This window comes from Saccostrea echinata, unplaced genomic scaffold (genome assembly GCF_033153115.1).
Source record: "Saccostrea echinata isolate AGI-Se365-2 ecotype Australia unplaced genomic scaffold, CSIRO_AGI_Sech_v1 ptg000042l, whole genome shotgun sequence".
NCBI classification, from domain to species: domain Eukaryota; kingdom Metazoa; phylum Mollusca; class Bivalvia; order Ostreida; family Ostreidae; genus Saccostrea; species Saccostrea echinata.
Genome location: NW_026889791.1, coordinates 5,099,202 through 5,111,831, shown reverse-complemented (window position 1 = coordinate 5,111,831; position 12,630 = coordinate 5,099,202). Strand labels below are relative to the sequence as shown.

The window sequence follows — 12,630 nt, the reverse complement described above, 5'->3', positions numbered from 1 at the left end:
TCTTGTGCAATGTTTGCCAAACTGGGATTGTGTAGACTCTATTCAAGTTCATAATCTATGGAAAATAATTTACGCGTCCCTAAATTATTTTCTCAAAATTATCATCTTGACCAGTCAAAATAAGTTGTGAAGCGATTTGTTCATAATTTACCAATTAATTATATCAACACTCGGACGACTCACAGGCATAGTATCATCTATGTAAACATCCAATTAACATGCCCATCCCAACCCCAGGCGTTCACTGTTGTCCAGGTAAGTCCAAGCTGCATTAATTTTACGCTTGATTGGCTTGTATACATGCGCAATCAAAACTGAGAGAGAGAGTACAAAACAATGAAATATGTGTTCGAGAGATCAGGAGAAAATTTGCTTAGTTATATAGAGAGAAAAAATGGGACCAGAGGTTCACTTCGAGAGATTGAGAGCTTCAAGAGATCGGAATTCGAGCCATTGAGAGTCACCTGTAGTTAAAGTATGAATTAAAGTAATTGCATTATTGATCTGAACTTCATCTTATCTTTTTCATTAAAAAATGTATGATACAAGAAGTCTGAAAAAAAAAACGACTCCAACTGGTTTAAAATTAGCGAGGTTAATGAATGTGGTTTTCTTATATATATTTACAATATACTATGAACATAAAATATATTTATAGTATAGTGGATATATTTTAAACAGTTTAAGCTGTGGAGTCCCTTTGGTTTTAATTACCGCCTTACAACTATGCCTGCTCGTAATTAACCCCTCATTTTCACTAGTATAATACGCAGTGGAGACTCCATCAGATCTAGTTTATTTACCAGTTAGCACTTTAAATTGTCTTAGGCGACTTCAATATATATATGAGATCACGTGAGCGATCGAAAAAATTAAAAATGTGAGGTTTTAAGCCTTTTGACCCAAAAATCAAATTCTGCGGTTAAAAGTTTAGTTTAGTTTAGTTTAAAACTTTGTTTTTAAATGAAGTTTTTAACCTCGTTCTCTGAAAAAAAGTAATAAATATTGTTTATTCACTGAAAAGGAGACAAAAAATAATTGTGAACGAAGCGCGTGCTGCGCATGCTTAGTGCTGCTTCTTTCGTATTTACACATTTTTTCACGTAGCCTAAACAAACCAACGAGATGTGGTTGAAGCTGAATTAAGATCTTGCAAAAAATACAGATGCAACCGAATTTCTTAATTAATCCAAAAGAACAAGACACTAACCCTATTCTCTTGGATGGTATGCGAGGACTAAGGCCAAACAAAAAAATATGTGTGGTTCCGGTTACACTTCCAAAAAAATTAGGGTAGGTATGTAGGGATTTTTTTTTATTTTTTTTAACAAAATGATTTTCTTAATTTTTTCTAAATAATACCTATCACTGCTTTGCAAATGGCATTTAGATGTGATAATATACTAGTCAATATTGGTAGGGGACACCTACATGCTATCTTGCTTTGGATTTAACACTATTAAACACTTGCACTATGTTTTGCAAGGAAGCCGTCATTGCTGAAACTAAAACTTAAACTGGAGCTACTGATGGAAATCGGGGGAAATTCCGGAAAAAATATGAAAATTGCCAAAAAAAGTTTAGGGTCGGGGGTATAAAATACGGAAGGTCAGGTAACCGGAACCACACATATTTTTTTATTTGGCCTAACCCAAATCTCCCAGGCGGATGCTACAAGCATTGCTAGACCATGCTAGACTAACCCATGTGCGAAGACTAACCCTAATCTCTCGGATGGATGCGAGACTATCCCGAATCAGTCGAAAACTTATGCAAGGACTAACCCTAATCTTTCAGGTGGGTGCAAGACTAGGCCTAACCCTAACCAGTCGAAAAATGTGCAAAACCAACCCTAATCAGTTGAGTGATGTAAATCTTACGTCGTAGTGCAATGAGCACGCAGATCTTGCAGATCTGGGGATCGGTAAAGTAAAGTCTACCCCTGAATTTTTTAAAATATTTCTGAAAACAATGTTTAAGTTCATTACTAAGTGTAGCAAACAAGAAACAAATCAAAAAATAATTCAGAGTAACCTGGCGTGTTTTCCGCTTATGGTGACAGAGTTTGGGTTGTAGGAGATAATTATTTACTCATTTACTTTTTTTTCAGTCAATATCTTATTCAGGTCGCAAATTGGAAATATATTTCGAAATAAAATTTTGTTTGAGCCGAGGCGTCTTATATATGGGCCGACCTGTCTTAAATCTTGGGCCGACTTGTTAGGGCCGAGGTGTCATTTGGCATAAATGTCAAAGGGCCGAGGTGTCATTGGGCCAAGATGTCTGATATTCGACTAGATAGAATATTCTATCATTATAATGATATTGTCCTACGGACCCATTTTAACGATAAAATTCGTTCCATGACGTATTGGCAATGTTGCAAAATAAACACAGGCGATAACTCAAACTCTGTGCATTTTCTATGAACAATCCAGAGAATTCCGAATGTCAGCATGGCTTTAAATTTGAAGCGAGGAAAAAACGGTGAGAAAATGAGTTGAATTTTCGTATTTATATGGATTATTTTTTAGGTTAAAAGGCATATGCAATCTCAAAAAGGTTTGTTATGATTAATGTGGTAGTTATTTTCAGTGCAACTCCTTTCGTATTCTTCAAAATCACTTCGGAGTGGATCCACTCCGATTTGCTACATTGCAAGTATATGGGACGTATTCTATTTCTAACTGTGGTGAGGGCTTGTCCCAGAGACACAGTTAGATTATTCTAACTAATATTCGACTGGCTAGAGCGCAACAATTCTCATACTTACCTGGTTTGAACTGAGGACATTTTACTTTCAGTCTACTTTCAACTAAATCAAGATGTTCCAAAATTAAATCAACCCTGCGCTTTATATCATACGCCTCTGATAATCTCTGGTCAAGAAGCATGCATGCCTCCAAAATATTCCCAACATCACCATGATCACCCATATCTACTCGAGTGCTGGTCTGTCAGCGATCAGGCACCGTGATACCCGTCTAAACTGATACCGAAAGTTGATTTTTACCGGAATGTGGTTAAAATTCTTATGGGTAGAGTCTATAATAAACATCAAACATAACCCAGTCACAGTTTCCGGGAAAATAAATTCCGATTTGGTTAAAATTTTATATATTTTTGATATACCGAACCCGATATATATGATTAGACTAAATTGTATATCATATATATGACAAGCTTATCTTTTAAAAAAGATTGGTGAGCTAGCGCTGTAGCTATCATAAACCACAGAATTAGATATCTGAATTATTGGATTAATTTGCTGAATCGATTAAGGGGACGACCATTTGATTCTGAGGAGGGGGGTCGGGTGGGGGGTCTGGCAAAAATTTTCGAGTCAGATTATTTATTTTCATGCCAGTCAATGACAGATTATTTATTTTCTTCTTCACTGAAAAAAGTTTGACAAAAAAAAAGTTCAAACGGGGACGGAAGGGGGGGGGGGTAGTAATAGTCAAGAACAGATTATTTATTTCCTTGCCGGTGTCGCATAATATTTGGTCCGCCTCGTTTAAAGGTCCGGGGGGACCTAATACGATAACATATAAGGTCCGGCCTGCCTCTATAATAAAAGGTCCGCCCTCGGTTTAATATGCAGATTTTTCTCCTTTATTGATTCGAAATTAATTTGCTTTATTAATCTTTTTAAATTATTTAAGGTATAGTTGTTATAAAAGTGTCCCTCCCAGCAAAATGGAGTTCCAGGGACCTACATGTATGTACATTGTATATATACTAAAAGGATCAAGTCTTGCGATATCTCGCTAGTTGCTGGATTTCGTTAGCCAATTTTAATTAATTATATTTCTAATACTATGATATATTTCAGTACAAAACCTCAAAATATCTATCAAAAAATTATTCAAAATTTGATGTTAGCGCTGATTAACTGTTTGCTCCTTATCGTAGTACATACCTCCCAGGTAGTGCACAAAACAAAAAATATAAAGATGCAAAGATCTGTTGATCGAGTTAACTTATGGGAAAATCATGTGCGACATGTGTCTTTTATAGTTTAAGTGATATCAATATTATCATTGCAAAATAAAAAAAAAAATACATATATATAATACGCATACCTTCACTGGCACATTGTTCAGTATGTGGTGTTCGTAAGTCCAACAGTGATCATTTCATTACAGTCTCTTTCCTAACAACGTTCGACTTCCACTTCCCAAAAAGAATTTTCATATCTTTCGAAAGATATTTCATTATATCATTAATAATAATTATGCATAATTCTTACGATTCATATTGTACCTAACTATAAAATAATTGGAGGGTCACTTTGATAGGGACTTGTGTTACGGTGTACTAGCCTATCCCGTTGTTGTTAAAACAACATGTCTGTGCTTTGGGGGGTAGGCCTATTATCTCACCTGACGAAACTTGAAGTCGCATATCCCCCGTGTTTTTATAACCATCGTTTCTTATCCAGTTAAAGACTAACGATTATTTCATTCTACTTGATATCACCCCAGGGTTAACACTGGTTAAGGAAGATGTGCATTAATTGGCAAAATCAAACCAAAGTCAATCGAGTTGAACATTTTAAGCACTAAAACACCCCTCCCCAAAAAAGGAAAAGATTATAAATGGTGTTGTTGTATTTTTGGTGGGTGGGGTATAGCAAAATTATGCTGATACATGTCAAATAGTTTAAAAAGTACTGATGTTGTAGACTTTCCTCCCGCATTAATATTTTTTCCCGGAAAAACGAGCTTGGGTTTAAAAACCCCTCCCCTTTTAGAAAATGAGCCTAGCCTAGGATTTTATTTCCGGGAGTTTTTTATTTAATATTGTTTATTTGATTCCCTACATTTTGTAGTTTTCATTTCTGACGTTTTAAAATTTTCATCTCTGACATTTATCATCATAAAGTACTTTTCCGGCAATGAAAACAAAATTGAAATTTCCCTTATAAAAAAAATAAAGAATAAATCAAGAATAATTCATTGATTTCCAAATAATAAGTTCTGCTTATATTTAAAAGAATCTTATGACGATTTTATCCTCGGACACATGTAAGTGTAAGTTGTGAATTTTTGTTCATCTTTTCAAATCAAGATAATCAGACTGAATTTGAGATCAGAAAGGTTTAGGTAGAATTTATGACATACAGAAACTATGTTTGACGGAATAAAGTAATCAAAGTTGAGGAGATTCTGTTTTTCGGTGCTTTCAAACACATATAATTCAGTGGGCATTAAAATTTGGTGATAAAAAATTGCATGTTTTATTATTGAAATTATTGTATTTTATTACTAAACTTTGTATTTTTACTAGACTTTGTGTTGATTGTATTGTAAAATGAAAACAAAAAATGTCGGAAATGCAATGCAAAATCTCGGAAATGACATGCAGCGAGCTTGGAAGAAACAACCCCGGCTTTATTATCCACCATAGGAAATACTCAGTACGCTTCAGTACAGAATTTTCTCCTTTTCCACCTTCTTACTAGGGAGAATCTTATCCACCCATACTATTTACAGAGGGGTTTTACAGAGCAACTTGACATGTATTTCCCCCTAAAATAAAAAGGAAAGTGTCTGTTGAGATAGTGACTGATATAAAAATTCATAAAACACCACCAAGTCGTGTTCTTTTGTTAATATTTTTTATATTTATTTTGATTTTGGTTTAAGTTAGATTTTCTACGACTTTAAGCGGCTATTTCTTTTTTATTTATGTGTGTGTGATGGGGGGGGGGGGGTATAGTTCTCTTGTTGCACGTCATCAACATTACTAATTAAATAATAATATATATCCTTGGTCCCTTCAGACAGATGTTTATGGTTGCATATAGATATACAATACAGTAGACACATCTCCTGCAAACGTACATAGAGTGGATAATTAATTGACATTAAAGTTTTGTCTTTTTGTCAGCATATTAAATGAAAAAAGTACACTACTACATGTAGTATATATGCAATTCTTATGCACAATTAGGCCATTCCAAGAGTTTTCTAAGTTAATTTAGCGTCCATCCTAAAATTAAAAACCTAATTATCTTTTTACCCTGGAAAAACACACGAACCAACAAAGAAAAAAAACAATAGGAACTTACAGCATTTCCATAATTTTTGCTTTGTAAGTGAGATACATGTATGTGGGAAAAAAGAAAAACAGAGGGCAGACCTTTTATTATACTGCGTTTTAAGGTCCGCCCTGCCATTTTGACTAGTTTTTATGTTACGGAAATAAACCTTGTCCAAAATGTTTTCTTTCTAACAGTAAGACATCTGAATTATAGATGGCGGACCTTTAAATATACTGCGTTTTAAGGTCCGCCCTGTCTCTTTCTCTAGTTTTATTCTACGAAAATAAACCCTGTTCAAAATTTTCGCCTTGTAATAGTCAGATATCTGAAATATAGAGGGCGGACCTTTTATTATATTTCGTTTTAAGGTCCGCCCTGTCTCTTTCTCTAATTTTTATGCTACGAAAATAAACCCTGTTCAAAATTTTCGCCTTGTAATAGTAAGATATCTGAAATATAGAGGGCGGACCTTTTATGATACTGCGTTTTAAGGTCCGCCCTGTCTCTTTCTCTAGTTTGTATGCTACGAAAATAAAGTCCGTTCAAATTTTTCGCCTTGTAATAGAAAGATATCTGAAATATAGAGGGTGGACCTTTAAATATACTGCGTTTTAAGGTCCGCCCTGCCTCTTTCTCTAGTTTGTATGCTACGAAAATAAACCTTGTTCAAAATTTTCGCCTTGTAATAGTAAGATATCTGAAATATAGAGGGCGGACCTTTTATTATACTGCGTTTTAAGGTCCGCCCTGTCTCTTTCTCTAGTTTGTATGCTACGAAAATAAACCCCGTTCAAAATTTTCGCCTTGTAATAGTAGGATATCTGGAATATAGAGGGCGGACTTTTATTATATTTCGTTTTAAGGTCCGCCCTGTCTCTTTCTCTAATTTTTATGCTACGAAAATAAACCCTGTTCAAAATTTTCGCCTTGTAATAGTAAGATATCTGAAATATAGAGGGCGGACCTTTTATGATACTGCGTTTTAAAGTCCGCCCTGTCTCTTTCTCTAGTTTGTATGCTACGAAAATAAACCCTGTTCAAAATTTTCACCTTGTAATAGTAAGATATCTGAAATATAGAGGGTGGACCTTTAAATATACTGCGTTTTAAGGTCCGCCCTGCCTCTTTCTCTAGTTTGTATGCTACGAAAATAAACCTTGTTCAAAATTTTCGCCTTGTAATAGTAAGATATCTGAAAAACAGAGGGCGGACCTTTTATTATACTGCGTTTTAAGGTCCGCCCTATCTCTAGTTTGTATGCTACGAAAATAAACCTTGTTAAAAATTTTCGCCTTGTAATAGTACGATATCTGAAATATAGAGGGCAGACCTTTTATTATACTGCGTTTTAAGGTCCGCCCTGTCTCTTTCTCTTATATTTATGCTACGAAAATAAACCCTGTTCAAAATTTTCGCCTTGTAATAGTAAGATATCTGAAATAAAGAGGGCGGACCTTTAAATATACTGCGTTTTAAGGTCCGCCCTGCCTCTTTCTCTAGTTTGTATGCTACGAAAATAAACCTTGTTCAAAATTTTCGCCTTAATTGTAATAGTACGATATCTGAAAAACAGAGGGCAGACCTTTTATTATACTGCGTTTTAAGGTCCGCCCTGCCATTTTGACTAGTTTTTATGTTACGGAAATAAACCTTGTCCAAAATGTTTTCTTTCTAACAGTAAGACATCTGAATTATAGATGGCGGACCTTTAAATATACTGCGTTTTAAGGTCCGCCCTGTCTCTTTCTCTAGTTTGTATGCTACGAAAATAAACCTTGTTCAAAATTTTCGCCTTGTAATAGTAAGATATCTGAAATATAGAGGGCGGACCTTTTATTATATTGCGTTTTAAGGTCCGCCCTGTCTCTTTCTCTAATTTTTATGCTACGAAAATAAACCCTGTTCAAAATTTTCACCTTGTAATAGTCAGATGTCTGAAATATAGAGGGCAGACCTTTTATTATACTGCGTTTTAAGGTCCGCCCTGTCTTTGGACTAGTTTTTATGTTACGGAAATAAACCCTGTCCAAAATGTTTGCTTTCTAATGGTAAAATATCTGAAAAACAGAGGGCAGACCTTTTATTATACTGCGTTTTAAGGTCTGCCCTGCCTCTTTCTCTAATTTTTATGCTACGAAAATAAACCCTGTTCAAAATTTTCACCTTGTAATAGTAAGATATCTGAAATATAGAGGGCGGACCTTTTGTTATACTGCGTTTTAAGGTCCGCCCTGCCCCTTTCTCTATTTTTCATGCTACAGAAAAAACCCTGTCTATAATTTTCTCTTTGTAATAAATAGATCAAAACGGGGGATTAAGGTTTTACATAGGAATATCTAGGAAAAAGTCTTCAAAAATCTTCTTCTTAAGAACAACAATGTCATGATTAGTCATATTAATATGGAAGCATCATCAGTTAGTGTAGATGTACTTTTGTTCAAATCATGACCCCCGGGGTAGGGTGGGGTCACAATGGGGGATCAAAGTTTTACATAGGATATATATATATATATATATATATATATATATATATATATATATATATATATATATATATATATATATATATATATATATATATATATATATCGAAAAATCTTCTCCACAAGAACAGCAAAGCCATCTTTAGTCAGATTGATATGGAAACATCCTCAGTTATTGTAGATTCAAATTTGAAATTTGCTTAAACCATGATAACAGGTCATATAAAATTAATTTTCCGCCGGAATATGGCTGAAATATAGCCGACTCGGCGTTAAACCCTAATCAATCAATCAATCAAACCATGACCCCCTAGGGGTAGGATGGGCCACAATGCACTATCAGGGTTTAACATGTGAATGTATAGGAAAAAAATTCTAAAAATTTCTTTTCAGGAACAACAAAGCCATGTTTAGTCACACTGATATAGAAGTATCTTGAGGTAGTGTAAATTCAAGTTTGTTTAAATCATGACCCCGAGGGTAGGGTGGGGCTAGCGCTATATCTATAAAAATCATGACACCTGGGGTAGGGTGGGGTCACAATAGTGATTCATGTTTTACATTGGAAGATATGTTAGAATAAATTTGCTGATGAAAAACAGCAGGGCCTTATTGACTCAGGTGAGCGTTGTGGCCCATGGGCCTCTTATTTTATGTCAAGGTCTTGGAAAATCGTAGGACGATTCTTTTATAAAAGGCAGTGACGAATCTGAATGTATAATGGTAGTACAATGTATATTTATCTAGAATATATTCACCACATACAATCAAAAGATATGTTCAGATTTATTATCCACGTATATCACAAAAATGTTATGTTAGAATGATCATTAGTTGTACTGTATCCGTATCTATAGACTTTGATTCATATACCATGAAAAAGAGGGAGTATTTGTTTCTGTATTCATACAATGAATTGGGAAAATAATCACCTTAAAAATAAGAAAGGGGTTCATCAACACTACGTACATAATGTATGTGGTAAATGCCTTGTGTGACAAGTAAAAAGAAATCTGTAATACACCAGATGGTGTTTATTTTCTACGTACTTGATACGCAAGGAGCAGATGGAAATTTAAAGAAGGTGTTATTGCCACCCCTCCCCCTCTTCCTCACCTGAGATGCAATGTATTACCGGAAATTTCTCCAGCCACTACCGAAATTATTCATATAACATGCGCAGATCGGGGGGGGGGGGAGTCGGGGACCCCCCCCCCATCTGGAATTTGCAGAGTTATTAAAAGTATATACTGAAGTAAATAAAAAATGACTTTGGGCCCCCTTAGAAAACGTGGACCCTACCATCACCACCACGAAATAGGTGTTTTTCACTTTTTGGAAATGGAATTGGATATTACGTTTTTTTTCTTCCTTGTCAAGAAATTTTTGGGTTAGAAATTTTTTTGACTGGGATGCCCCCCCCCCCCCTGGAAAAATTCTTGATCCGCGCCTGTATAATCATTATTCAAAATTGTTAGGTAATATCCGAAACAACATATGTGCAATGTATAGCATTTATGAAAATCGAACTTCAGAAATTCTGTCATGACTACATGAGACCGATTGTATTATTTCCTCCATGGTTACTACAGAGAATGACTGAGGACTTCGAAAAGGATAATTTAAGGAGATTGGCAAAGTTCCTAGCTTTCGTAAAGAATTTTTCAAAAACTCTTGAGCAGGTGTAGTGGTACTAAACAATACACTTTATTGGTTTTCACCGCGTAGAAAATTCTACACGGGAGATCACTCTCAATCAAGCTCCAGACAGCTCAGTATTACTCCATATCATTATTCGTAGGGAAAGAAGTCCCTCAGTCATACTCCATACAGTGTCAATTCTCCGGGACTACTTGGTATGGAGTTGTAGCGTAACGTAATACTGAGCTGTCTGCAGCTTGGACTCTCATGATGGAAAACCCCATGAATTACCTTTTTTCTCCGGATAACCGTGAGTTGCCACTTTCCATAAATGAATAAAATAAATAATCATAAATAATCACAAATTAATGTAGAAAATAGAAATTCCTTGATACGCAAAAAAAAGGAAGAGGATCAACTGATGTTCCCTCCCCCTTCCCCTGTTCATACAGACGTGAGATACATAAATGACTTGTATATAGAACTGGACATTCAACTTTGCCCAAAATGCTTCATGTCGGTAATAAAAGAAAATATTTTACAATAATGATTTCAAATTTTAATCTGTCATGCAATACAGCCTGCTATACTATTTCACAGTCTGTCTATTATAGTCACAGTAAAATGTGTAATTTCTTTTTCTTTTGGCAAAAAAAAAAAAATACAAAAATGAAATATTATTTAATATGTAGTTCATTATGACAAGGAAGAGTGATATTTTTATAAGAAAGAATTAAATCCAAACCATGATTATACTTTAAATCTGATGTATATGTTTTCAATATTGAATTACCTGTTTTAAGCTTTAACATCACATGTATTTTGTTTGTGCAGTAAATACAGATCGAATACAACATTAGGCTATATATTACCCTATCCACAAATAAAGGGCAAAATATTATTATAAACTGAAAACAAGTTAATTGTTAAAACTAAAGGGAAGCATATACATATTTTTATTTTTTATCGGTCTTAGTATTAAACTCTACATGCACTTGGAGTAAGAAATTTCTTTAAATATTGTAATAAAAATAGACTATATATAATTATATAATTATATCACAATTTTGATGTGTACGCATGAATATCATAATAGTATTATAATTTCTTCTTCAGCATAATTTTTTAAAATAGAGAATTCATAGCAAACACATGACCATTACATTGTCATTGCTATCTGCCGCGGGCTCTACCAGCGGGTACCTGTCAGGTATACGAATACTTCACACCCCCATTGTTTTATTGCCTATACACACCGGCAGATTTCACACCTTTAATCATCCTAATTTACACAAAGCAAATGCTTGGGAAAAACAAACATAAGCCCAATAAATGCGACATTTTTTTTTAAATCATTGCCCTAAACGGTATTGCTAAAAGCACACTAAACATGGAGTAGCAATTCATGCCCTAAGAGATATATTGTACAAAAAAATAAACACAACAGCTAGGGCTAATCCTTAATCTTTCTTCATATGATGTAAACAAACTCTCTTTAATTTTATGTGTTTAAGTCAAGATTAAAACATTTTGCACCACCCGGACCTTTAAACTTCGGCGGACCTTTTCTTATACGGGCCGGACCTTTTCTTATAAAAGGCGGACCTTATATGTTATCGTATTAGGTCCCCCCGGACCTTTAAACGAGGCGGACCAAATATTATGCGACAGCGGTCGTGGAAAGACAATTATTTATTCTCAACTTTTTTGAGCACAGATTATATATTTCCAAAATCTGCCAGCCCCCCCCCTCCCTTCAGAATCAAATGGTCGTCCCTAATTATTAATATGAAGACACAGTGGTACACTGGAGGTGGTGTTGGGGGATGTGTCTTAATTCAGAATGGTGAATCTAGAGTGAGTTTTCACATTGACAATGGCATGCATCATTAACTGTGCTTTAAGCATTCTGTAGTTTACTGTAATTTCAATTTTGAAGTGAAAAATAAGAGATAAGTAGAACCAATGAATACCTAGTTTAAAAATATTCCAGTGTGGTACTGTTTTTACTGTTTTTTACTGTTACTGTTACCTTTTGTACATTTATTTAAGATTAGACAACAAAACACGAAACTTTAGATCATAAGTATTTTCAGATTAAAAAACGAAATTGACATTGTACAGTTTATCTACAGTAGTATTCCCAGCCCTACCATGAAGTCAAGCATACGTATTCCAGTAAAAAAGACTAACGTAATCGATCATTACCTGGGCTTTTCCGTCAAAAAAGGAAAAATGAAAAATTAAAGAATTATAATTATATCAGTGCTACTGCATTGTATCAATCGCTTCTCGTGTCTTTCCGACATACTCTGAAAGATTTCCTTGGTTTGTTTCTGAGCTTGCCGAAATTATCTAAGAAGGTAGTATACATGGTTAGCTGTATGGAAAGCTAGGTTTTACCAGTTGATCTCTACAATCTTGGCATTATATGACCCAAATTTTTCTTGTACTTTT

General features: G+C 34.7%; 1 protein-coding gene across 1 annotated transcript in view; it reads right to left on the bottom strand.

Annotated features, from left to right (window-relative positions):
* Positions 1-3,063, bottom strand: part of LOC133200986 (NHL repeat-containing protein 2-like) — a 292,659-nt gene extending 289,596 nt beyond the window's left edge. Inside the window, exon 1 of the mRNA XM_061336792.1 lies at positions 2,774-3,063. Within this exon, the coding sequence (XP_061192776.1) occupies positions 2,774-2,936 (163 nt within the window). The 5' untranslated portion in view covers positions 2,937-3,063. The remainder of the gene's footprint in view (positions 1-2,773) is intronic.
* Positions 3,064-12,630: the final 9,567 nt, after the last annotated feature.